A 27,218-nucleotide genomic window follows, 5' to 3' on the forward strand; every position below is an offset into this window, starting at 1 on the left:
ACGAACAGAGGAGCTTTGGAATGTGTGGGGATGGCATTTAGGGGTGTCCCTATGGGTTGTGTTGATCCACATGACAGTCCGTTAGACATGAGGCCCATCTTTGGGGGCCACCATGAGGACTCTTGTCTGGGAGCTGAACGGGCTTGCAGATGAATACGGACGCTTCAAGAGAAAAGGCTTCTGAAGGGGTCACCCTGGGTGTTCAATCTAGAAACTTGGAGTCTCTTAGTGTTTGTTGCCCAGGGGTCTGTCTCAGTCTCCATCTGCTGGGCCCATGTCCCATCCCAGGGGAAAGGATGGGGGATGGGCGGTGCACCGTTCAGGGTATCATGTGCCACCATTTGAAGGCAAAGGGCTCCCGGCGCACATTGGTGCCACAGTGAACCTCCCCGTGCAGCATGTGGTATGGGGTGAAGTCATCGATGAAGGTGCAGTGCAGACCCAGTGGCTCCAGCAGAGAGCGCACCTTCTCCTCCAGGCAGCAGCGGCCATTGATGAGGGGCCCAAAGGGCTTGGGGATGCCCAGGTGTTTGCCAAGGACCAGCATGTTCACCTGCGGGGGGTGGAGAGGGAAGTGGGGAACACAGGTCAGAATCGAGATCTCAACATCACCTTCCCACCCTGGAAGTCTCAGGAATTTGGGATTATGTCTAGGCAGCCTTGACTGTATTTGCCTGCTCACTCCTGTGCAGTGGTAGGAAACCTGGCTAGAGAGAGACAGTCAGTCTATCAGATACCTACAGAAGCATCTGCAGAGCCCAGCCACTGCCTGCTTCAACCCTCTCAGCTACTTCTGATTGGACCAAGTTGAACAGCTGGCCAAGACGGACCAATCAGATTATCCATCCCGGCAAGTTAGAGCTGACATGGGGAAGAGTCTCTCAGTTTTCATCTGTGTGGGACCTGCATCTCACGGCCATGTTCACGGTGGTCATTTGAACGAGAATGGGTCCCCAGTCAGTGGAACTGTTTGGGAAGGGTTAAGAGGCGTGGCCTTGTCGGTGAAGGTGTGTCACTGGAGGTAGGTTTTGAGGTTTCAAAAAGCCCACACTATTCCCAGTGAACTATCTGCCTCACACTTGTGGATTCAATGTACACTCTTAGCTACTGCTCCAGCGCCATGCCTGCCTGCCTGCCTGCTTCCATGCTCCTTGTGATGGAGGTCATGGACTCAACCTCTAAAACTCTAAGTGCTCACTAAATGTCTTCTCCTACACACTGCCTTGGTCAGAGGGCTTTGTCACAGCAGCAGGAAAGTTAGACATCCATGTCTATGGGCAGAACAGCAAAGGAGAGACGGAGGGGGTGGGGAGCGGAGGAAACAAGCAGAGGAAGTGATGTGGACAGAAATGAGAGAGTTCCAGGTCATGCTAAAGGCTTGCTGTCTCCACTCTCGGATGTCACAGTGTCCTTGTGTCAAATGTGCATCTGGCTGAGCCAGCTTGGGTGGGCCTCTGTTTCTGGCCAACAGGAGAACCTCAAGCCTTGCACAAACTTCCTGGAGCAACATGCATTAATTACAAGGCCGCCCCAAGCAAGCAGGAAGGAAGGGGGAGCAGAGAAAGGCTTTGCAAGCAAGGGCAAAAAGCCAGACAGGAGCCGGGCGTGGTGGTGCACGCCTTTAATCCCAGCACTCGGGAGGCAGAGGCAGGCGGATCGCTGTGAGTTCGAGGCCAGCCTGGTCTACAAAGTGAGTCCAGGATGGCCAAGGCTATACAGAGAAACCCTGTCTTGAAAAACCAAAAAAAAAAAAGCCAGACAGGGGCCTGGGTCAGGAGTAGGGTCAGTGGATACAGGCTCTGAGGATGGTGAGTGGAGAGGACAGCTGGTGACCAGGGCAGCAATGGTGGCCCCTGGCAGTGTGTTAGAAGGCAACCACACTCCATGGCCCTCCTTCAGACCCTCTCAGTCAGAACACTTGAGGGGAACTTCAAGTGTTGGGGTGTCTGAGATACACAAAGTTTAGCAGAGGCAAAGCTGCAGTTATAGCAAAGGCACCTCTCCCACGCAGCCCTCTGGGATCTCCACTCCTATCTCGGGTTGGTGCACTTCGTCCGATCTGTGAGCTGGCCCCGTGTCCCTTTACCAAACAGAGTAGACGGTTGGGACGCGTCCTCAGAGCCATGAGGAGCGGGTCCCCTCACTGAAGAACAGGGACCGTTCTTAACCATCTCTGTTCCCCATGGGACGCCTGCTTCTGTGTGGGGTGACCCCCTGATCCCATGTAACACTTCTTCATGCCACGGATGTCAAATGGGACCCTTCCTCCGTGGGGAGCCACAGGGAGCTCCAGTGTCAGCCTGGGCATCCTGGGCTCCTGATTCTCCTCAGCGCCATCCTCTCCAACCCCCCCCCTCCCCCATCACTGCAATTCCACGCAGGAAAGCAGTTAAATGTCTTCCCTCAGGAGCGAGACTCGGAGCCTCTTATGAGGAAGGCTAAGTGCTGGGTGGGGAACTCACCAAGTCGGGGAAGAACGCCACAGCCTTCCTCTTCTCCGTCTTAAAGAGCTGCGGTATGTCGATGATGTCGCAGTCGGCCAGGCCCAGCTCCCGCTTCAGCACCTCACGGTTCCAATCGATACAGCTCTGCAGGTAGGCAAGGGAGCAAACTGGAGAGGCCTTGCCAGTGTGGCTGAGGCAGGTGCTCAAGTGCCCACCATCAACTGTACAAACGCCACTTGCCTGTATCGCACCCTCCGTGTCCTGCTCTTTAGGGATCTCATTCTATACCTGGTTTAAGATTTATGTTTATCACTGAGTGGTGAACACGCAGTACCCATGGAGGCCAGAAGAGGGCACCAGATCCCCAGGCCAAAAGTAACATCCTTTTGACTTCCTAAATTCTTGGGTTCTATGACCACATTACTCAAGGCTGTTGGGGCCACAAGCCTTGCTGTTATTCCCACATCTCTTATCGTTTTACTCCACACCCGACAGTGCCATCTCAATCTGTCCCTATCTGTCCCCTTCTTGCCACCTCCCCTGGCACCCTCTGGTCTGGTGGGCTGCAGCGCCTTTACCCACTGACTTCCCCCATCCTTCTCTCATCCGTGTCTCCACACAGTCTCAACTGCAGGGGACTGACAGACTCTGACATCCTTCTTGAGGGCCCAAGTTATGTTTACCTTAAAGCTTACAGCCCTGGGTGCTTACAGCTCTGGGCGCCAGTATTTCTCACAAGTATGGCTCACACCCTTACTTCTCCCAGGTTAAAGGAGGCTCTGGGCCTGTTTCAACCTGACTGACCCTTTATGAACCATGGGTCCCAGATGTCGTCCCTGGCCCAGCCCCCCAGCCCCATCCATACCCACCTCCCACCCACAGCCCCAACGGCCTTTTGTACCTGTGCAAACTTATTAAAGTTGATAAGGCTCTGGTTGGAAAGGACCTGATTGATGGAGATGGTCTTGACCCGCCTGTCACCTGTGAACGAGACCGAGAGGGGGCTGGGGGCTAGCACAAGGTCACATGAGGGCCTCCGGCTCTGGGGACCAGAGGCCCAGGTCATAGACGCTGGTCAGGCTGAGTCAGTGGTTCCCAGACTCTCTTGGATGGAGGTGGGCAGCATCTGTGGGAGTTTAGCTCGGCCAATGGGCACATCTGGAGGAAGAAGAGGGGTTGGCGGAGTCTGGTGGCCAGGGTGCAATGGTTTGCAGGTTTTTATTTGAGTTCCCTGGAGGAGGTGATGACTATGTGGGCTTAACAGTTGCCCTGGGGCACCGGGTAGGGATTCCTTTTTCTTCTGCTCCTGGTGGTGGTGGAGGCGGTGTGTGTGTGGGGGGGTGGGGCGGGGGTTAGAGGAGCTGGGTCTGTTGAAGGTGTTCACCCCAGGGCCAGGGTGAACCAGCCAGTTCCAGCAGATCCTAGGAGTCCAATACCAACAGGCTTTGGCTTGCTTTTTAGGAGTGACTTCAGGCCTGGCCTTCCTGTCTGCCCAATGGAGGCCATGGAAACAGGGCTGGCTAGGGGAGGGGAAGCAGGGGCTAGTGGCTTGCAGTCCTCCCGTGAGGCTGAGAGAAAGCGCCATGCTACTCCTCATTCCCCCCGCACTCCGCAAGGGAGGTGTTGCTACCACCACCTGACTGGCGAGGGGACTGAGGCTCAGAGTGGTCACGTGACTTATCCAAGGTCACACCAAGGACACAGCAGCGGTCCTTCTTAATGCTGTGACCCTTTAAGACAGTTACTCATGCTATGGTGACCCCCAAGCCATAAAATTATTCCGTGGCTACTTCAGCAACTGTAATTTTGATACATAGTAAATCCTTACTTATGAGTCGTAATGTCACTATCTGATATGGAGGATATCTGTTGTGTGACCCCCGTGGGGTCACAACCCACAGGTTGAGAACCACTGCTATACAGCAAGGGCTTTGGGGGGGGGTCCCTGGGAGCTAGGTGTTCACAAAGGGCTTCTAGGCCCTTCCTTTAACCTGGGAAAAATAAGGGTGTTAGCCCTGTGCCTCTGAGGTCCCATGTCCCCATCTGGAGGCAGACAGTCTCATCACAGGCCAGTTCCATGGCATCCTTTGTGAGGCCTTGGGGCTAGCATCTTTTTCCTTCAAACGTCAACTGATGGCAGAGCCTCCCCTTAGGCCCCCTCCTTCCAGTGGCCTGTCAGGATCACAATGACCCCAATAACCCAAGTGACCCCAAACCCAGGCCAGACACTCCTGGGCTTGTTATAAGCCATAGCAGCCTGGCGTTGTCTGCAACTGGGGGACGTAGCTGCTGCATGTGGCTGACATGGGCAAGCCCCTCTCTTGTCCTCCCTAGCTAGACAGGTTGGACTAACGCTGCCTCCCCTTCCGCCCCCATTCCTTACTGTGAAAAAGTCCCCAGGCATGACCAAGAGCCACCCCTGCCTGCCCATCCCCGGCACAGAATCTGGAATAAAAAATCTTTTAAGATCGACTTTGGAGAGCCGGGGCGTGGTGGAGCACGCCTTTAATCCCAGCACTCGGGAGGCAGAGGTAGGTGGATCGCTGTGAGTTTGAGGCCAGCCTGGTCTACAAAGCAAGTACAGGACAGCCTAGGCTACACAGAGAAACCCTGTTTTGAAAAACAACAACAACAAAAAGAAAGAAATAAAGAAATATTGAATTTGGTTCAAAAATATACTAGGGTTCCTTTGAAGCAACGGCTTTGGGAACACAGTCGCTGTGTTATTTCCCTGGGGCCCCATGATTTCTGTGACAGGGGGACCTTACAAATGGAGCAGGTTCCAGCCAGGGCATTCTCTGTCTCCCATGTGGCCAAGAAAATCTAGGACTTTGGTGCCAAAGACGATCTCGTTTTATTCATTTTTGGTTTGGTGCACCAGGCTCTCACTATGTAGCACAGGCTAGCCTCACACCTGCAACTTCTCCTGACTACCCCGAGTGCTGGGGGTTACAGGCTTGCCCAGCTGTCTTCCATCCAGCCCCGCCCATTCAAACCACTTCGTTGTGAACAATGAGAGCTCGGGCTCCTCATGCAAAAAACAGAATGGGAAACACATGGAAAGAGAAAACACTTCCGCAGTGTCTCAGGACTCATCCCACTGAATTCTGGGATGTGTGTGTGTGGGCGGTGCGGACCTTCACAACCCTGAGGCACAACCCTGAGGCCTAGCTCTGATGTGCCTGCTTGAGAGAAGGTACACTCTGCTGGCATGGGTGACTTTCTATGGCAGGCACTCCCTTCCCACAGGCTCACCACCTCCAGCAGCTACCATTGGAGTCTCCAGAGCAGCACCTGCCGGCAAAGATGTGCCAGCAAGGGGCTCCTCCCACCAAGGTGCCCTTCAGTGGCCCCCAGAGGGCAAGGGCAGCGGATGCCAGGCTTGAGGGCTCCTCCCCGGGCCCACGCCCTATTGCAGGTGAGGCCAGCAAGTACATCCTGTGATGATCAGGGACAGAAGGCAATGGTAGCTGGGGCTTCAGAGAGCAAGGTAAAGCCTGGTGGAGAGCCACCCCCCCCCCCACCCTGGGAGATGGAAGGCTGGCAGAGGAGGTTCTGGGACTCCAGCAGCTTTGTTGATCTGTTAAACTTCACTTAAAAAACTCACCCAGACTTCAAACCAGCCACCAAAGAACACTAACCCTGGGCTCTGGGACCTTCTGAGCAGAGGCCTGATGGGACATCCCCAGGCACACCTGGGCATCCCCGGGCACACCTGGCTCTCAAATTCTTCACACTCTCTGCCCTGTACCATAGCCAGTGGTCACCAGTGACACTGGGTACTGGGCCAGGAGGGAACAGTCCTGAATTTGGGGGGTACCACCTAGCTTTAAAATGCTTGTTCCTTTTGGAAGTCACAGTGTGCTCAATTCAGCAAAGAGACAATACTTTGGGTTTTTTGTTTGTTTGTTTGTTTGTTTTTTGGGAGGGTGACTTAGCACTTTTACTCACCAATGACCCCCTCAAAAAGGAGAGACCTTCCATGGCCCCATTTCTGTTTTTCCTGGAACAGCCTGAAGCAGGCAGCGGGGCTAGCCAGGAGGAGCCGGAAGCCCTGTGTGTGGAAAGCAGGCACAGCTGAGCTCATTGGCTTTGTGTGCCCATCAGCCCCAGCTCGACCCCAGCCCCAAACTCTCGAGGCTGCCAGGACACACCCACAAGTCCTTACCTTCCCATCTGGTGCAGGAACAAAGCTCAGAAACTCATCCACGTGGCCCACAGCCAGCCAGTCCACAAAGAGCTCCACCAGGGGCTGCACCCTCTGGGCATGGAGGAAGTCTCGTACCACCTGCGTGACTCTGCGGCCTCTTGCCCTGGGGGCGGGGGAGGGGGAAGGAGGTTAGGGAAAGACACCAAACTAAACACACACTCCAGAAAAAAAAAAACAGAATGGCCAGATGGCAGCTCTTCACAGCATCTGCCTGCAGAGTGCGCTCCCAGGCACGGCGGCACAGACCTAACGAGGCTGAGGCAGGAAGATTGCAAACTCAGGGTCAGCCCAGGATATATAGTGAGTTCCAGGCCAACCTGAGCTACATAGAAAGATTTTAGTCTCAAGACAACATCTCAAAAGAACACATTACTTTCTAAACAGGGAAGGCGGTAAGTGTGTTTTAATATTCCACCCAGGGTGCGTCCCATTTAAGCCACTTAGCACAGACTACTCAGTTACGAGGTGAGTCCTCAGAACTGTGTTCTCCGGGACACTGCATCTCCCCCACACCACTCTTGTCCTGGACCTCACAGAGCTGAGTAGTTCTCTCTAGAGCTAGATTCATCTCTCTTGCTGCAGCCTCAGTTTCCCAGAAGTCAGTGGGAGAGGTGAACACACCATTGCCCGAGTGGCTCTCACAGCCCCGGCACTTTTCTGTTAACACAATTGCAGCCTCCCCCTCCGTTTGCCTTTCAGAACAGAACCAGTGCCAAGGTCCCAAGGTCCCAAGGTCCTCTCTCCCTCTAGTTGGACTCTAGATCCATCGGTTATTTGATCCCATTTTGTTCTAGTGGCTTCACTGAACCTGACTGCAAATAGAGCTCTCCTTTTCCATCAGCAACTTTTGTCACACGCAGAATACCCCACCTCTGTGCTCATGTGTGTATGTGTGTGTGTGTTTACACATCAAGGCTACGTCATTTCAACTTTTATTCGGTCCCTTCTCCTGCTCTCAGAAAAAGACCCAACATTAGTCATTTTCACTATAGTATGAACAGGCTTTAATTAAAAAAATTTTTTTTCCTTCTATATTCTCAGCTGATACCTTCTCCTCTCATTTCCACATATATATATTTCACAACCAGAGGACCTCAGTCTAGCCAGAATGTTCTGTGTGTGTGACTAAGGCTCTCTGGGCGCCCCCCCTGTAAAAGGAAAAGGTTGGACTAAGTGTCATCTTAGGCCCCTGCTTGCTCTGGCCTGCTTCACAGGTCCTAACAGACGTCCTAGAGGAACTATAGGCAGTCGGGAGAGTAGCCCGACCCACTCAGGACTTCCCTGCTCTCCAGGCCCGCTGCCACCATGACCACCAGGAGCCTCTCACCCAGGCAGGTTGCCCCCAATGAGGATTCTCCCCAAGGGGTACTCCTTCCCGTTGGCCACCACCGGTGGGCTGACCTCCAGGTTGCCGAAAGAGTCCAGGCCACTCACAGAACTGTCTTGAGGCTCCCGAGTCACATAGCCGAAATCTGGACCCTGGTGGGGGAAACTGAGTCAGGCAAGGGTAGAGTACCAGGAAGAGCCTGAACACATGCGACGGGTTTCCAAGATCTTAAAAGATGGGGGTGGGAACAGCCTCCCAACTCTTCAGGTGGGAATAGTGAGTCAGAAACAGGATCTGATCTAGTTTAATGCCACATGTACAAAGGGCCAAAGTTGGGAAGTAGTCAATCCTAGGGTTGTGGTGGATGTGTCAGACCAGTGTCGTTTTGCCAGTCACAGTAACAGAGGTAGGGCCCAGTGGCCATACACACCCATCACACACGGAACCCAAGGCAACAGACTGTCCTTGAACTCTGCAGGGCTCTCCTGTCAAGTCTAGCCCAAGGGGACCAGAGACTGGTAGAGGGGCCTCTAAGCCTCCCCTGGTGTCTCTCAGGAGGAATTCAGACACCACTGAGAGTCAATAAGTGTCTGACACCATGTGACCCAGAGACCCCGCGGGGAGCACAGCCCTTCTGGAAGCCGATCGGGTCCTCTGTGGTCCCTGTTAGTTTGTTTATTATTATAAAAGGCAGCATGCTCATAGTGCCACAGGGTCCTTTCTGGCAGGTAGCCATTGCCGTGATGACGACAGGCTTCATAAATGCCTGCGAAGCTATTTCTGCAGTTGAGGAAATAGCAGCTCTGAGTGGGACATTCAGTCTGACGCTATCACACTGTATGTGAGTGACAGCCAGTCACCAGCTAACACCTGCTGACAGCTGACACCAAAGCCCTCAAGTTCTGCCAGCTGTGCGACCCACCTCCCCCAACTGATCAGCAAATAAAAATGCACGATACACTCTCTCATTTGAAGCAAAAATAAATGGACATTTTAATTCTTTTTTTTCTAATGGACATTTTTAGCACAAGTCTATCCCATACAAAGTGTGGGGTAGATCTACACCAAAAGACCACTCATCCATTACAGATGTCACCGGCCCTCTCTCATGCAGTAATTGGCCAGCCTGTTGTCACCCCTCCAGAAGAAGGTTCTAGTCCCCCTATACCTGGGTGTCCCCTGGGGGATGTGAGCTCTCCCCAGCGGTACAATGTCTCAACTCACCAGAATCCTTTTATAAGGGAAACCCCGCAGTTCCCCATTCCTCGGGGAATCGAAGACCACCGGAAAGGTCTTGTGAGGCGCCTGCACGTAGCCCAACTCCATCTCATCCTGCCGGTGGGGAGAGAGACCATAGCTCTGCTGGGCACTGAGGTCTCAGGGAGGGCGGCTCCTAGGGGTGGGGTGTCCTCTGTCCTTGGAGGTGGGGGAGTCAGCAAAAAGAAGGGGCTGGGGGCTTGGTTGTCTAAGGCAGTCACAAAAGTATAGAGGAGGACACAGACTTTGGGATGTGCCTGTGCCGGATCAGGGCAGGGTGGGTACAGAGATGGACGCAGGGTGGCCTGAGTTCCCGACACACGGGCCACCCACTGAGCACACACCCACTCCTATGGCCTCCATCCTTGGACATGAAGGCAGCAGTGCTAAAGGACCTGAGAGAGGGGACGTTTCCTCCTCAGAGTTCATAAGGAATCAATGGCCCAGAGAGCACAGCCAGAGGGCAGCCTGCTGTGTGCCAGGCCCTGAGCTCTTTCTAAACACCTGACTCCACTCATCTGCATGACTCACCCACAGAAGACTCTGTTAGCACTCGTGTGATACATGAGGGCAGAGGAGAACAGAGAAGGCTAGCTGTTTCCTCAAGGGCACACAGCCTGTCAACAGCAAGAACCTAAACTCCAGAAGTCTCACTTCCAGGACACTTCCCTGAACCACCTCACATGGCTAAACCTCTAACTGAACCGGAAAACACCATAGCTTGGTCCTCCCATCCCAGGGGATGATTGGCAGCTCCCAGCCCTGCCTTTGTCAGCATAGTGGGTGTGGACGGCATGAGCTCATCCGCAAACACCCAAGGGTGATTACAACAAGATGAAGTGATGCTCTGCAGGGCCCTGGGGGGGGGGTATGGGGGGGGGGGAGTGCCTGCTAGCAAACACCCAAGGGTGATTACGACAAGATGAAGTGATGCTCTGTAGGGCCCCGGGGGGAGGTGGGAGGGGGGGGAGTGCCTGGGAAACAGCAGGGAATGTTCTCCACACTCCCTGTGCAGCTCACACAGAGGACTCTTTCCAAGCCTTTCTGCCCTGGGCCTTGTCCTTAGAGGACTCTCCCCTAGGGCTTTCTTTGCACCAGAAATCCCCACACCTTGGCACACGCCCCTACCTCCGCCCCCTCCCCTGTCCATTTCCCTTGCAGAAACAGGAAGGAATTCCGGTCCCCTGTGGCATTCTGGTATTCCCTTGCACACTGGACTCTAGGGGTTCTGAAACAGTTGTTCATCATAGTGCTGCTGACACACTGGACCAGATCGTACGCTGTGGGATACACCTCGGTACTGAAGTTTTAGTGACATGATAGGACTCAAGGCGCTAAAGGCCAGTCCCTCCTCCTGGTCCCGTGTGACAACCGCAATGTCTCCAGACGCTGCCTAATGTCCCCTTGCGGAACAAACTGCCTCTTAGCTCAGCTGCTGCATGCTGGGAGTTATGTGGCCTCTGCTGCCTCACCCAACAGCCTGCCTGCTGCCTGGAGTCAGGGAGCCTCGGATCCTCCCTGCAGGATGGGATGGTACCCCGGTGGGGCTGCCTGGATGGGATGGTACCCTGGTGGGGCTGCCCAGCAGCCTGCCTGCTGTCTGGAGTCGGGGAGTCGGGTCCTCCCTGCAGGATGGGATGGTACCCCGGTGGGGCCACCCAGTACCTGGATCCAACGGTCGTTGCGGTTCTCCACTTGAGGACAGATGGTGAGTCTGCAGCCTGCCTTCCTGGCCAACTCCTCCACGGCTTCCACAAAGCACGTGTTATTCCTCACCCTGTGAGCAATTGGGGAGGAAGGAGGGACTCAGAGCTAGGGCCCAGGAACAGAGACGACTCCGAGGTTAGGACTCCGCCCAGACTCACCGGCACACGTACACCTCCAGGGGCGGCAGGGTGCTCGGTGTCATGATCCAGGGCGCCACGCGGAACACCACAGTGTCAGTGAAGATTGGGGTCTCGGAGAAGTCCTTCACGGGAGGACCAAGACGAAGAGTGCTGGACTCAGGAGTCCAGTTGGCAGGACAGAGATTTCGGGCTCTCTGAACTCCCTCCCTTAGGGTCCTCAAGAAACCCCCTGGTTTGGGCTGTGGATGTAGCTCATCTGGTAGAGTGCTTCCTTAGCATTTGTGGGTTCTATCCTCACTGCTGCATAATAAGGGACTTGACAGTGCATGCCAATAATCCCTAGCACACAGTGGGTTAAGACAGGAGGGTTGGAAGTTCAAGGTCATCTTTTTTTTTGGGGGGGGGGTTTCGAGACAGTGTTTCTCTGTGTAGCCTTGGCTGTCCTGGACTCCCTTTGTAGACCAGGCTGGCCTTGAACTCACAGCGATCCTTCTGCCTCTGCCTCCCTGAGTGCTGTGATTAAAGGTATGTGTCACCACGCCCGGCCCCTTGGCTTTTCTAAAGGATGGAGATGCCCACTATGGCCGCAAGGGAGCGTCAGGCCCTTCACTCCTGCCACGCCCACATCTGCCAGGAGCCGGATATTTGTCTCATCCTCTGCCTACCCTCCCCTACCTCATTGGAGTCATCCAACAGGGTGATGTGGAAGGAGATGAGCCCTGTGAAGCCGGCGTCAGGGAAGGAGAGGCCCTCCACAAAGAAGCGCTCCTCATAGCCGTTCAGCCGAGGTACCTCATAGGACATCCTGTCTGGGCCCAGGACACACCTATAGGCCTCACAGGAATCCTCTGGACCTAAGGGAAGAGGAGTGGCCATGACTCCTGGGTAGCTCAGGGTATGTGAGCTTCTCAGGAGAGTTGAGCCTTCTCGCCCAGGAGCATGGCAGACAGCTCTTCCTCTCTGACTCCCAGCACTCTTCACTAAGAGACAAGGTCATGTTTACTCTAACCCAGCATGCTGCCTCTAGCCATCTTCCGAGCAAGAATACGCAGACAGGAGCTGGAGAAACAGGCTAGTGGCTGAGGGCTTGCTGCTTTTGCACCCCGCTCCCATGTTGGAAGGAAGGCTCACAATCACCTGTGACTCCAGCCTCAACCACCTGTGACTCCAGCTCCGGCGCATCTGATCGCTTCTCCTGGCCTCTGTGGACACCTGAACACATGTGCAACCCCCATGCCACCACACACATAAATGAAGACAAATCTTAAAAAAAAAAAAAAAAATGAGTGCAGCAGGGTGCGGTGGTGCACACCTTTAATCCCAGCACTTGGGAGGCAGAGGCAGGCAGAGCTCTGTGAGTTCGAGGCCAGCCTGGTCTACAAAGGGAGTCCAGAACAGCCAAGGCTACACAGAGAAACCCCATCTCCAGAAACAAACAAACAAAAACAAACAACAAAACACACACACACAAACATATGAGTGCAAGCTTCATTAAGAATGAAGGGACTGTCCTTTTCCGAGCAGCCGGCGACATGGCTGAAGTGGAGCAGAAGAAGAAGTGGACCTTCCGCAAGTTCACCTACTGCGGCGTGGACCTGGACCAGCTGCTGGACATGTCCTATGAGCAGCTAATGCAGCTGTACAGCGCCCACCAGAGGCGGCGCCTGAACCGCGGCCTGCAGTGCAAGCAACACTTACTTCTCAAGAGCCTGAGGAAAGCCAAAAAGGAGGCTCCACCCATAAAAAAGCCGGAGGTGGTGAAGATGCACCTGAGGGACATGATCATCCTGCCCGAGATGGTGGGCAGCATGGTGGGCGTGTACAATGGCAAGACCTTCAACCAGCCAGAGATGATCGGCCACTACCTGGACGAGTTCTCCATCACCTACAAGCCCGTGAAGCATGGCCAGCCTGGTATCGGGGCCACCCACTCCTCCCGCTTCATCCCTCTCAAATAGCCGTGGCCAATAAAGATTCGTGTTCAGTCAAAAAAAAAAAAAAAGAATGAAGGGACTGGGGCTAGAGAGATGGCTCAGAGGTTAAGAGCACTGACTGCTTTTCCAGAGGTCCTGAGTTCAATTCCCAGCAACCATATGATGGCTCACAACCATCTACAATGAGAGCTGGTCCCTTTTCTGGTGTGCAGGTGTACATGCAAGCAGAGAGCTCTATACATAAGAAAGAAAGAAAGAACTAAATAAATAAATAAATGTATGGCGAGCATGGCTCTGGCAAGCTTTGCCCTTCTCCCCGATTCCTGCTATTGCACCCCTAAAGCTAGCCACCAAGGTCTACTCCCCATTGGCCACTTCCTCCTCCCAAGGCAGACTACCAAGGTCCAGTTATCAAAGTACTGAAGTGCAGCATTCAAACGCCTCCTTTGCCTCATCTAATTAACATACTCAATCAAAATTAAATCCCTCGATAGGCCTGGTGGTGTGTCTGTAATTCCAGCACCCAGGAGGCAGAGACAGGTGGATCTCTCAATTTGAGGCAAACCTGGTCTAGAGAGTGAATTCTAGGACAGAGAAAACTTGTCTTAGGGGGCTGGAGTGGAGAAAGAAAGAAAAAAGAAACCCCACTTCAAGGGTGGAGTGAAGGAGCCCATTTTACCAGCTACAGGGATGAAGGTTCAGTCGATAAAGTGCTTGATGTACAAACTTGGGCACCCAAGTTCTGTGCCCAGAATTTATGTTTTAAAAGCTGGTGAGGGACAAAAAAAAAAAAAAAAAAAAAAAAAAGCCAGGCAGTGGTAGTGCACGCCTTTAATCCCAGCACTCAGGAGGCAGAGGCAGTTGGATTGCTGTGAGTTCAAGGCCAGCCTGGTCCACAAAGCAAGTCCAGGACAGTCAAGGCTACATAGAGAGACCCTGTCTCGAAAAAAAAAAAAAACCTGGTGAGAGGTGAGGGATTCTGTTGACATCTGAGGCTGGTCCGTGGGCTCTGCATTACACACACACACACACACACACACACACACACACACACACACACACACACTATCAATCAATGAATATAATGATATAATGGAGGGAGGGAGGGAAGAAGAGAGAGAAAGAGAGAGAGAGGGAAGAGAGAGAGAGAGAAAAAAGAAAGGGGCTGGAAAGATGGCTCAGAGGTTAAGAACACTGGCTGCTCTTCCAAAGGTCCTGAGTTCAATTCCCAGCAATTACATGATGGCTCACAACCATCTATAATGAGATCTGGTGTCCTCTTCTGGCCTGTGGATGTACATATAGGCAGAACACTGTATACATAATAAATAAATACATCTTTAAAACAAACAAACAAAAAAAAAAAAAAGAAAGAAAGAAAGAAAGAACAAACGCCCCCACCTCTGAGTGTGTTGATACCCAGGCCATCGGCAGAACCTGGCTGAGATGCACATCTGCCCACAGCCCCTGGTTGGGTGCTCTGTACTTACCACAGACGTGGAAAACCCGTGCCCGCTCTGCATCACAGCTGGAGGTGTGAAGGATAAGTTTGTGGTCATCAAAGAGGGCTTCAGGGCCCTGGGTCCGCAGGACCATGATGGACATGTCTTCTAGATCTGTGAAGCCAGACAGAGGGTGTTGACTGAACTGTTCCAGGAGGGTGTCAAGGGCTGGGAATCCCAGCCTCACTCAGCTCTTGGAGATGCTAGAATCCATTGGTGTGAAGGAGAGAGGCGTGTGTGCACATGCGACACTGCCCTGCTTCTTGTTCACGGTTCCTCATCCCAGAGCAGGGTCGAAGGTCACCTGGGCATCTCACTGGGCAAGCCACACCCCTTTCCATCTCCAGGAGTTGCCCACTTTAGAAGCCAGCTTCTGTGAGCATTATGAAAGGCCTCACTCAAACACAGGTCAGAGATCCAGCCGGAAGGGGTGTAGGGTTGGCAGCCCACAGACTGGATGTGCAAATTGGGGGACCCTCCTAACCTGTGAGCCTCAGCACCCTCTTCTCTAAACCGGAATAACAACACTAAGTAATGGGGGAAGGGCCTTGCACACAGCAGGTATTCAAACAATGCTAGCAGCCCCTTGTCCCCTGCAGGAGAGAACACTGGGCACCCCAGCATGAGTGCCACAAGCGTTGGGGACTACAGATAGGCAGATGCCAGCCTGGGCTGGGCTCCGAGGAATCTCATAGCGAATTCTGTCCCTCCCCTGGCTGCCTTCAGAGCCCCACCTGGGGGTAGTGACGCCTGTGGGGTAACCGAGGAGGGACCCTGGGTACCCAGAGACTGGGCTGCCCCAGCACGCTCACCTCGCAGGCAGCTCACATGTTGGCCACAGTTATCTTGGGCATCAGAATTCACATCATCCCTATCACAATTCACCAGCAGGATGGCTCCGTACCCGTCAGGCCCCCACATCCACTGCCTCTGTCAGTGAGAAAACGCAGCTGGCGACAGGGGCTCCAGCTCAATGCTGCCTGGCCAGCGTCCTGAGCCTTCACGCTATCCTGTGAGAAGTCCACCCTTCACTGAGGCAACCCTGCTCAGGAAACATCAGCAGCGCCCTGATGTTTACATCATCAAGTCCAGAGCACAAGGCTGTCTGTCCTGGCTGGCCACGAGGTGCCCCTTTCTTTACGGGCAACTCCTTGACTCCTCTCATCCCTCTAGCCCAAGTCCTGTTCCGGCCAATGAAATCTGTCCCTCCTCTACCCTTCCCAACCCAGGAAGTCCTCCTTGCCTTTCTAAGCCTATAATGTACCAGCATCATGAAGACTGCACCAAAGACCTTTAAGAGTGCCTTGTACAGTAGGCTGCTCTTTCTGCCCAGATCTGGGTCCTTATATTTATTACTTACTGCCTGTTTTTGTCAATAAAGTTTTATCAGAACTCGGTCTTTTTTTTTTTTTTCTTCCCCAAGACAGGGTTTCTCTGTGTAGCCTTGACTGTCCTGGACTCACTTTCTAGACCAGGCTGGCCTTGAACCCACAGCGATCCACCTGCCTCTGCCTCCCGAGTGCTGGGATTAAAGGCGTGCGCCACCACCGCCTGGTTCCAGAACTTGGTCTTATGATTAGTTTATGAATTAAGTGGCTGCTTCAAAGAAGTATAAGTCACAAGGCCTAAAACATTTGCAATCTGGTATTTATTTATTTACTCAGGTTTTTTGAGACAGGGCTGTCCTGGAATTCACTCTGTAGACTAGGCTGGCCTAGATCCACCTGCCTCTGCCTCTCAAGTGCTGGGATTAAAGACGTCCATCACCACCACTGCACAGCAAGGCTTTTGTTTTATTTTATTTTTTTACGTTTCATAACCCCTGACCTAGATTATAAGCCTAGAACTTTCTTTTCATCAATCAAGGATAGCCCAGGGCTGGGAACCCATGCTATGGTCATAACTGCTAATGATGACTCCAACCATGTCTGGTCTCTTTCTGGCTACCCTGGCCTCGAATCAACTGGGACCAAGGGGGACACTCAAAATGACCTCGCCCCTCTGACCTGGAGCACAGGAACTCCCACCTGCTGCCTCTGACTGAGGCTCAGCAGGAGACCCACCTTATCCACGAAGCTCCTGTCCTGTCGGCCCTCACAATTCACGTCACAGTCCAGGGTGATGTCTGTTGGGGGAGGCAGCAGCAGGTGAGTCCTAGCGTGCATCTCAGTCATCTGGGCCAGGAAGCTGGGTGCCATCCCCAGGAGACACCCAGAGGGTGGGGCCCTGGACTTTCCTATCCTTGGGTAAGGGAGAGGGGTTTGGGGGTGGCATGGGGTGGGGTAGGGTAGGAGAAAATAATGGGCCTGCAGGCTGTCCTGCTGGAAGTTCTCCTTGATGGTTCCCTGTTTTAAAGCTCGGAAGCCCTTGCTGTGTGGGCCAGGGTGGCCCTGTGCCCAGGAGGCTGAGGGCCCATCTACATGAAACTGTCTCTGCCCCTTGGAATGGAGCAGTGAGCTTGGATTTTGGTGTCAGACGGACACAGGTATGAAGGTGGGCCTGGCCACCTCACTGCACAGCCTGGGAAATGCTGCCCCAGTCCCAGCCCATCTTCTCAGTCTTTCCTGTTGGAAACAAGAGGGCTCTGACAACACTAACAGTGCTGTGCTTACAGTGCCTAAGTGGTCAGACCCAGCCTATAAAATGGGCTTAGTTCTTAAAAGGGAGAAAAAGGGGAGAGGGGGGCAGAAAGGTGGAACCTCACCAACACACCACACAAAAGAACAGGTACCAAGGGATTCGGGCCACAGAAAACCGAACAGATGACATGCTTTGCTACACATGCTCAGTTAGAGGCCATATAGGAGATAAAGGGAACAGTGTGCGAGACACTGGGTGGGGTGGCTCAGACCCTGGACTTGCAGATTGCTGCATCAAGTCCTTGTTTGTAATTATTCATTTAATGTGCACGGTTGGGCGTGTGTAGTGATTTTTGCTATTTATTTATTTATTATTTGTGTATTTATTTATTTTTTGGTTTCTTGAGTCGAGGTTTCTCTGTGTAGCCTTGGGTGTCCTGAGCTCGCTTTGTAGACCAGGCTGGTCTCGAACTCACAGAGATCCACCCGCCTGTGCCTCCCAAGTACTGGGATTAAAGGCGTGCGCCACCACACCTGGCTTCCGTCGTTTTTTGTCTGTTTGTTTTGGTTTTGGTCTTTTGCTGAATCTGGGTTCCGACAATTCAGCTAGCCTCCAAGACTCCAGTGTCCTCCTGACTCCCCTCCCAGTGCTGGGATTACAAGCACAGGCTACCATGTACTGCTCTTATCTGGGAGCTGGGGATTTGAACTCAGATCCTCTCACTTATTCAACAAGCACCTTACTCCACTGAGCCACCTCCCCAGGCCTTTCATCCTGTGTATTTGAGTTTTCTAATGTACACTTTTTTTTTTAATTTAAAAAAAAAAAAAAAAAAACAGTTTGTATGGGTGCCTGTGCATGTGTGTGTGTCTGTGCACGTGTGTATCTGTGTGTGCATGTCCTTGAAAAGGCCAGGAGGTTATTCTACTGTGGAGCTGCATGCTCAGCTTCTACCTGCCTTCTTTTAAAAAGACTCGGGTTCAGTTCATGCCCAGACCTCTCAGGACCCCCAGCCACACCCTTAGCCTTGCCCAGCTTACCCACACAGGTGAGGTAGAGTACTGCATAGGCCAGGGGCAAATGCTCGTGGCTGGAGTGGTAGGCTATTTGAACCTGCAGAGAGAGACATGCCCAGTGTCACCTAAGAACAGGCCTGGGTGACCTGGTGGGCAGGGACAGGACCCTCAGAGACCTCTGTCCCTGTGTCAGCTCCCCTTTAAGCTCCTCAGGGTCACTTATTCCCATACCTTGGTGCATCTGTAAAGTGGGCACCATTTGCCCTGGATCCATGGGGACCTGGGTTCTAGTCCTACCAGCAACTACATGGACTTGAGCCCAGCATCTCTTTGCCGAGGTCCCATGCCTGTCTGAGCCACCTCAGTTTCCTCATCCTTCTGACCTGCACGGTCCTCATTCCTCAGGTGAGAAACCTCAAGAGTCCGCATTTGACCTTCCCCTAACCCTGGTCCCAGAAGCACACTGCCTATGGGCTCTGCCCGGTGGCTTGGTCCCAGCTCTCACATCTGCTGATCGTGACATCTTGAGACAGTTTCTGACCTTCTCTGGGCCTCAATTTCCTCTACTATAAAGTGGGGTATAATAATGGTTTCTACCACGCAGGATGGGTTACAGCCGGGTGGATTAAAGAGGCGAAGCGCGTGGGGGCCCATCGCAGCTGGCTGGAGCTCAGCTCCCAGCCACCATTAACAGCGAGGACAGAGGTGGTGACATTGGGAAGGTGCTGCAGGCAGTTTAATCACCGACTCTTTGACCTGTTCCTGTGCCTGGGACATGCCCTGCAGACATCTGTGCCCTGCCACCTAGGCTCTGACATCCCCCTTTATCTGGGTCACAGTGTCAGGACACTATGGAGGCCATCTACCCCTCAGTCTGGGAACCCCAAAATTCTGTACCAGTATCTCAAAGGTGGGGAAGGGGAGGAGTGCTTACAAACTTTCTCAATCCTACAGTAGCCCAAGAGTTCAGGATACGGGAAGTGCCCACACAGCCCCAACTTGCAGAGCACCAGGTGGGGGGCCTCTATAGCCTGGCAGGTCCTGTTGCCCAGTCCCAGGGACTCTGTGATCCTCACCAGCTCAGCTCCTTCCTAGGACTTGTGACTTCAGAGAAGCTACAACCCTTCTCAGCCTCAGTTTCTTCCTCTAAAAAATGGGTTCATTGAGCTCAGGGAAGAAGTCAAATTCAGAGGGAAACTGAGGTCAACACAGCAGGACTACACTAACTTCCCCCCTCACAGGGGCTAGTTAAACAGAGGACACTCGGGGTCCATCCCCACCCACCCTGGAAGCAGGACTGGAGTGGCCCCATGCTTCAGGTTGACAAAGAGAGGTCTAAGGACATACATTCAGGACTCGGAAGTTGCAGAATTGGGACTCACACCCAGCAGTGTGGCCCTCAGACTGAGTGCTCGCTACCCCATGGAGCTCTAGCGCCCTAGAGAAGTAGGGGACACAGGACCAGGGGTGATCTCACATGACTGTCGTTGAGGTCATTGCTAGGAGAGTTCATGACCACGATGATTTCTAGCCCTTCGTTAAAGCACCACCGCCTGCTGTCAGCTCGCTCTCTGCTCCTCTCTCTGCTGGGAGACACGTAGATGTCCACGCCGGGTGTCCCATAGACCTCAAACATATCCGTGCCCTCGGGAACTGACCTGAGGAGAACAGGGGAGCATGGGCAATGTGAGGGACTTCCTCAGACCTGAGAGCTCAAGCTCCACACCCTCCTCCAGGAAGCCTGTCCCCAACTATGAATGAGGATGGCAAGCTCTGGGAAGCAGAGCTCAGGGGCCACACAAACCTATGCGCACGCTCGCACCTACGTGTTGAGATTCCAATGTCTCATCACCACCCAGTTTTTGGTGGCTGGTGGTTGTACGCACGCACGCACGCACGCACGCCGGCCAGAAAGGCTCAGAGAGAAGGAGGAGTCAGGTATAGAGACAGAAGGCAGACAGGAAATAGGTATAGTGGCGCATGCCTTTAATCCCAGTACTTGGGAGGTAGAGAGAGATGGATGTCTCGTGAGTTCAAGGCCAGCTTTGTCTACATAGAGAGTTCCAGGACAGCCAGAGCTATACAGTAAGGCTCTGTCTCAGAAAACAACAAATGGAAGGAAGGAAGGAAGGAAGGAAAGAAAGAAAGACGACAGACAGACACAGTATTGCCAAGGAGGAAGTGCTCTCTCTTGGACCCCAGAGAACACCTGAGCCCCGCTCTCAGAGGCAAGCTGGCTTCCAGTAACCCAGAAAGCTGGTCAGACTTCTATCACGCTTTCCCTCTGGGTCCACTATGGAGGGCCAAGGTGCCCTGACACCTTCCTGCTGGGAAGCTCTTTGGCTCGAAGGTCCCAGTCACTCAGCTCCCCTGGGCTCTTCCCTGGGCCACCCTGTGAGTTGCGGAGAGTCCCTACAAAATCTGTAGACCCCTTGGCTAGGAGGAACACACAAAGGTGGGGGCTCCCCATGGGCACATACACCACAGCCTTGGCAGAGTCGAGGACTCAGAGGCACCAGGGCAAAACCGGTGACTACCAAGCTGGGTCCTATTTCAACCAGGTGACCTTGACGACATCACCTAGAGTGTAAGATAGTAACACACACTTGGCCAGCCTCTTGGGAAACCAGGAGGCTCAAGTGTATTAATAGCCATGAAAATGACTGGAACACCTCTGACCAGGATCAGGAAGGTGCTATTAAAATGACTTATGATGCAGGCTGCAGGCGGATGGAGACAGCTCTGACATCGAGCTGGGACGGCTGAGGTGATGCATCTGAGGAGAAGGGGTTTCACACCGGAGCCTCAGGAGTTCAACATTAGACTATGATCACTTGATTCCCATTTTATCCTTATGAAGTGGGGAGCCAGTGATGGTTCTTCAGGGGGGAAGAGGGGTGGTGAGGCAAAGTGATTGAAGCCATGTTCAGTGTAGTCAGAAAGCCTGGGGTTCAAATCCCAGCCAACCACCACTCTCTCCTGGAGGGTAGGACACAGTCTCCTCAGCGTTGCAATCTACCCAGGGGCCATGACAAGGAGATGGGAGGAGAGGGTGTGGGTGTATGGCACTCAAAGGAGTGATAGTCACCACTTTATTTTCCTTCTGGGGAAACTGAGGCAGCCAGCAGTTAAGACTCCAGACCCCCATCCAGGGACCCATCTGCCAGCTCTTCCTCTGCACCAGCATGAAAACTGTGTTGGGATGGCCAAGGGGGCTACTTGAAAGGAGAACCCGAGTCACGAGCAGCAGATTCCTGTTTCCCGGAAGTCAGGAAGTGGAGGCAGACTACCGGTTCTTGAAAGTTAGGAAGTGCCTAAACTTCTCTCAGGCAATGTTCTTCCTTAGGCCAGGCCACCATGTCTGACTGCGAGGCAAATCCCATACCTTAGCTTCTAGATGGCTCCGGGCCACGCTCCTAACCTGGCAGATGCTAGTCACAGCTCTCCCAGGCAGCATGTGTGCACAGTGACCAGCAAATGCAGTAAGGTGAGCAACCTTGCAAGAACCAAGGTTAAGTTTCCTAGGACATAGAACATCCAGAACTAAAACCTAGGCAGGGGCTGGTGAGATGGCTCAGCCGGAGAAGGCGCTTTCTCCCAAGACGGATCACCTGATCCCTGGATGCCCAGGACTACATGGTAGAAAAAAAGAGAACTGACTCCTGAAAGCTGACCTTTGACCCCTACATGCACACCATGTTATGTTCCCCCCCACCTCCATGCACAAATAAACAAATAAATGTAACAATATTTGTTTAAGTGGGCAGTCATTGAAAACGGAGACAGCGAGCCTGGCGTGGTGGCACATGCCTTTAATCCCAGCACTCGGGAGACAGAGGCAGGTGGATGGCTGTGAGTTCAAGGCCAGCCTGGTCTACAAAGTGAGTCCAGGGTGGCCAAGGCTACACAGAGAAACCCTGTCTCGAAAAACAAAAACAAACAAAAAAGAGAAAATTGGGACAGCGCAATTTATCCTACAGATGGCTAGTCCCTGGAGCCTGTGGACCAAGCTCCTAGTGCCAGGGGCACTGCAGGGTCCTGGCTACCAAGCCTTTCTGATGGCCACTGATGCCTGAGCCACGTGGCAAAAGGGGCTGCTTAGAAATGCCAGCCCTGAGTCCCCGCCGCAGGGAGGTACAAGGATGACTTGGCGGGGAGACTAGCCCATCCTGGGACCCATCTGCGTCCTTGTCCCCTGACACTAGTGATCTTGGTAAACGAAGCTGTCTCAGTATGAGACATCATCATCTCACTTTGGGGAAACTGAGGCTCAAGCAAGCTGCTAATGGACAACTCCGGGTCTTGCAGTTTATCTGTCCTGTCCTCACTCCCAGGCAAAGCTGACCTGACACCTCCCTTCTCCAGCTATAGGTGTGTGTGTGTGTGTGTGTGTGTGTGTGTGTGTGTGTGTGTGGTTTTTCAAGACAGAGTTTCTCTGTGTAGCCTTGGCTGTCTTGGACTCACTGTGCAGACCAAGCTGGCCTCGAACTCACAGAGATCTGCCTTCCTCTGCTTCCTGAGTGCTGGGATTAAAGGTGTGTGCCATCACACTCGGCTCAGCCTCCACCTCTTAAGTGCTGGGATGACAGTCATGCGCCAGCATATTGGTGTTTATGGTACCAGGAATTAAACCCATGGCCTTGCACATGCCATGGTCTGTCAATTGAGCCCCAGCAGCGCTCCCACAAGACTCAAAAGGGAGGGCTGGAGAGATGGCTCAGAGGTTAAGAACACTGACTGTTCTTCCAGAGATAGTGAGTTCAATTCCCAGCAAACACATGGTGGCTCACCATCTATAATGTGATCTGCTGCCCTCTTCTGGCCTGCAGGTGTACATGCAGGCAGAGGACTGTATACATAGTAATAAATAAATAACTCTTTAAAAAAAAAAAAAAAAAAAGACCCAAAAGGGAAACTGTAGTGGAGACACTCACTGCAGAGAGGAGCGTGCCACCTCACCGCCAGGCGTGGTCACGTAAGATACAGAAAAGCTTCTGGTTGATGTAGACCCTCTCTTAGTGCACCTTGGTCACAGCCTCCCACCTTCTGGCTTTTCCAAGTGCTGCTTCTGGGGCTCGCTCCAAGGCAACTGAGATCTACCTCAAGGTTAAGGCACCTGGGCTGCTGGGAAAGCGCTAAGAGATTTCCAGCTCCGTGACCACTGTGCCCCGTGTGACCACTGCAGCCTGTGCCCCCTGCGGCCTGTGCCCCCTGCAGCCTGTGACCACTGCGCCCTGTGTGACCACTGTGGCCTGTGGCCCCTGCGGCCTGTGACCCCTGCGGTCCGTGACCTCTGTGGCCCATGACTACTGCGTCCCGTGACTACTGCGGCATGTGACCCCTGCGGCCCATGACTATTGCACCCCATGACTGCTGCGGCCCGTGACCACTGCGGCCGTGACTATTGCAGCCTGTGACCCCTGCAGCCTGTGACCACTGTGGCCCATGACTACTGCGCCCCATGACTACTGCGGCCCATAACTACTGCGCCCCGTGACTACTGCGCCTCGTGACTACTGCGCCCCGTGACTACTGCGCCCTGTGACTACTGCACCCCGTGACTACTGCGGCCCCATGACGACTACTGCCAGCCACACTGCAGCCATGCAGACCAGACCCGACTCTTGCAGCATCTCTTGGATATACACCTGAATACTCCCGGAGCCCTGAGCTTCCGCCAGTCCCACAGAGCCTTTGGAACTGGGTCCCCATCACCAGTCGTCATGGGCTGTTTGGGTCTCAAGGCCTGGTTTCTATCTTAGCTCATTTTCTGAGTAAGTCCTTTCACCCACCAGGCCTCAGTTTGCCTATTTAGGAAAAGGGGTGGGTGAACCCCAGAGGCCACCACTGGGCCAGCCTAGGGACTGCTTTCCACTCTCATAGGTGACATATCATAAAGGTGACAGCCTCTGGGCCAAGGGGCCCTAGGTAACAGACACTTAGAAGGGAGTCAGGTGTCAAAGGAATGCCTGATGGTTGCTTTCAGCCTGTCTTCCCATCTCACTAAAGCCTGTCCCTGTGGCCCTGGGGAAACCCATAGCCACTCCAGAACTTTCCTTTTTCCCAGTATGAACCAAACTTTCTCTGTCCCCATGGCTAAAATCTCAGCCCTGAGAATGGTCCATGTGGAGCTGGCAGGCGCTCCTGCGTCCCACAGAATAGAACGGGGCTAGCTTCACCACGCATGTGGGAGATGGAGATGGATCAGCTACCGAGAGGATCAGATGAGGCCTGGAGCCTCACCTTCCTTCCCTGGCTGCTCAGGAGCTGCTCCTGGATGCCTCTCACCGCGGCCAGTCAGGCTCTGCTGAGCGGTCTCACTCCTGCCTCACCCTTCAAGGCTCCTCTTCCAGGAAGCCTACTCTGATTGCTCGACTCACGCTGGTTGCTCTTTCATCCGTTCCTCCATCTCCTGGTACAGCTCAGGGGCTGTGTCCCAGCCAGCTGATACATGGCAAGCTTGGTAACATTTGAGAGTTTCCTCAGGCTCGGTGCAGAGCCATAAAACGATGCCAACGATGAGGATGGCAAGGGATGCCATAATAGAATATGTTCTGTGCGGGTTAGCAAGGGCTCTGCAGTCTACATACTATCCACGCCCACCTCCCAGTGCCTCTCCGAAGGAAGGACCAGTTTGGATGTTCCCCTGCCTCTCTACCAAGTGGCTGTGTGCCCTTTGACAGGTTAGTTGACCTCTCTGGTTCTTGATACCTTCATCTATGAAACAGTGAGGACAGCTGTGGGAGGCTCGGTTATCTGGGTAAAGTACACAGGCCGCTAAGAGCCTGGTGCCCAGTCACATCTCTGGCCCGCCACTTTGCAGAGCTAGAAGCAGAGAGTCCACAGGGAAAGAGTTTTCCACAATGGGGCAGCCGGGGAAGTGCCAGAGCCAGGGCCGAGCCACCACCGCGTTGCTCCAGGGTTGTAGGTCAGGGCCAGACTCCAAGAAGAGCCCTCACTGGACAGCTGCCAGGCTGACACTAGAACTCCCCCCCCCCCAGATCGACCTCCAGTCTTCTACTTCTCAGAGTCCCCAGGGCTCAGCATACACTGATGCTCAAAAAGCCCATGATGAGTGTGTGAAGACACTCTATTCCCTGGGGGGATTGGCGATCGGGGTCCTTTTAGAAGACGCCAGATCCCTGCCACAGCTGACCTATCCTCGTTCTTGGTGAATCTCCATCATGGCCCTAGTCACTCAAATCAGCCCCAACCAGCTTCTAGCCGTTCACCCAGCCCATCCTCCATCCTCAAAGGCATCTCTGAGAGAAGGAGGAGGAGGAGCTATCCCCAGCTCCCTGGACGGGTCAAACCAGAGCTGTATCTACCCAACGGGTACAAGGCACCCAGGCAGTGAGTCACCCTCATGGGCATGCAGTCCTAGAGCGGGACATGGCGCCAGGCAGCATCCACCCCCCTCCTGTCCTACACGTTTCTTTGGATGCCACAGACTCCCCTCTGCACATCTCACAGCCCACCTACCCTCAGCCAGGCACTAGCTCCTGTTAAGTTCATCTTGGACTTGGTTATTTCCTTTGACGGGCAACTCACTCCCTATCCTCCATACCTCAGACCTCTCTGCTTCCAACGGAGTTCACTGCACATTTTAAACGCTTACTTTTCTGGATGCTGTTCTCAAAGGGTGTGACAGTCTGGCTACTGTGGCATATCTGACAATATCTAGAGACTTTTTGTTGTTGTTTTGTTTTGTTTTTTTGCTGACCCAGCAGGGGTAAGAGTGCTATTGGTCCCTGGCAGGTGAAGACCAAAGATGATTCTCACGGTGTTACAGTGAGTGGCACAATCCCACAAGGACTTCTGGTGTCCCAGGGCTGAAGCCACGTCCAAGAAGGGGGCAGGGGGACTGAGAGGTGGCACCCTGACCCCAGCATCCTTGGAATTGTCCCCAGCTCAGCCTCAGAGCTGGGACTCAAAAGCCAAAGAAATCAGCCTCAATCCTACACAACCCCTCCTCTCCCCCCCACCCCCAAACCCAAACCACCCTGTGCCAAGCTCAGCCTGGCACGAAGCCGGCACAATGTGTGGGTGGTGAGTAACTGGTGAAAGGTGGATCTGAACCCACCTGGGGTTGCAGGAGCTGAGCAGCTGGAGCTGAGGTCCTGAGTAAGGCTGCAGTGGGCTCAAAGCCCAGCGCTGCCTCCTAGTGACTGTGCCACCTGGGGTAATGGCTCACCCTCTCTGTGCCTCCACTTGCACTTTGTGCCGGACACCAGGTAAGATGGTGGAAACATCACGGCTCTTGCTGGGAACCTGTCTGACTACGGCAAGGACCCCAAGCTTTTCCCAGTGGGCAGGCGTTCCAAGGTTAAGACTACAGACCCAGCCAGTGCCCTGAGGAACACGCAGCTCCTGTGGGGGTGGGGAAGGCCCAGGGGCTCAGCATGAAGTACCACAGGCCCTACAGGGCCAACTCTTACCCATAAATGTCCACGATGGTCTCAACGCCTGCCACACACACAGCACTGGTGGGGTGTTCCAAGGACACGCGTACAATCCTCTGCAGAGACATGCTGACCTAGGATGGGGGAATCTGACCACCAAACCCAGCACTAGCCAGAGGTCCCCCAGGAGGTGGTTTAAAAACCACCCAGCCCCACCCCTCCAGCCCAGGGTGCAAGCTCATTGGCTTCAGTCCTAAAAGCCCCGCCTCTTCTCAGCCACCGAAGAGCCAATCCTCTCTTCAGGATTGGCTGGAAGGACTAACATTTGCATAGAAACCTGTGGCTCCCAGCCCAGGGCACCCAGGGAGTTAATTTCTAGCTGGAGAGAAAGCAAGCCCCCACAGGCGGTTGGCCAGCACATCTGGCTTGGATGGGGCACGGGGCAGGGGGCGTTGTGGGTGGGGGCATGCAGAGGAACATGGGGCTTTGTCCTGGATTTTCTCTGTCCTCTATCCGTCTCCTTTCTCCACACTGGGGGAGGGCTACTGAGAACGCAGGTTCCCAGGCCTGTTGTTCCAAATGGTGCAGGCAACTGGGTTCTTTATGCAAGCCTGTGAAAGAATTTATTTTATTTTATTTAGTTTTGGTTTATTGAGACAGGGTTTCTCTGTGTAGCCTTGGCTGTCCTGGACTCACTTT

At 53.6% G+C, this 27,218-nt stretch overlaps 2 protein-coding genes across 2 annotated transcripts; one reads left to right on the plus strand and one right to left on the minus strand.

The window, feature by feature from the left end:
• Positions 1–204: 204 nt before the first annotated feature.
• On the minus strand, positions 205–26,675 carry Padi3 (peptidyl arginine deiminase 3). Its single transcript, XM_051171311.1, has 16 exons — positions 26,556–26,675; positions 19,595–19,775; positions 18,142–18,214; positions 16,585–16,646; positions 15,334–15,451; positions 14,510–14,635; positions 11,761–11,939; positions 11,104–11,207; positions 10,904–11,015; positions 9,206–9,313; positions 7,982–8,133; positions 6,613–6,757; positions 6,396–6,498; positions 3,346–3,425; positions 2,463–2,588; positions 205–553 (listed from the first exon to the last, which is right to left on the minus strand). Exons 1-16 carry the CDS (start codon positions 26,645–26,647, stop codon positions 320–322), a joined length of 1,995 nt encoding a protein of 664 aa, XP_051027268.1. The 5' UTR covers positions 26,648–26,675; the 3' UTR covers positions 205–319.
• On the plus strand, positions 12,600–13,090 carry LOC127211433 (40S ribosomal protein S15-like). Its single transcript, XM_051171310.1, has one exon. It carries the CDS (start codon positions 12,618–12,620, stop codon positions 13,041–13,043), a length of 426 nt encoding a protein of 141 aa, XP_051027267.1. The 5' UTR covers positions 12,600–12,617; the 3' UTR covers positions 13,044–13,090.
• Positions 26,676–27,218: the final 543 nt, after the last annotated feature.

Source organism: Acomys russatus, chromosome 29, assembly GCF_903995435.1.
Source record: "Acomys russatus chromosome 29, mAcoRus1.1, whole genome shotgun sequence".
In the NCBI taxonomy this organism is placed as follows: Eukaryota; Metazoa; Chordata; class Mammalia; order Rodentia; family Muridae; genus Acomys; species Acomys russatus.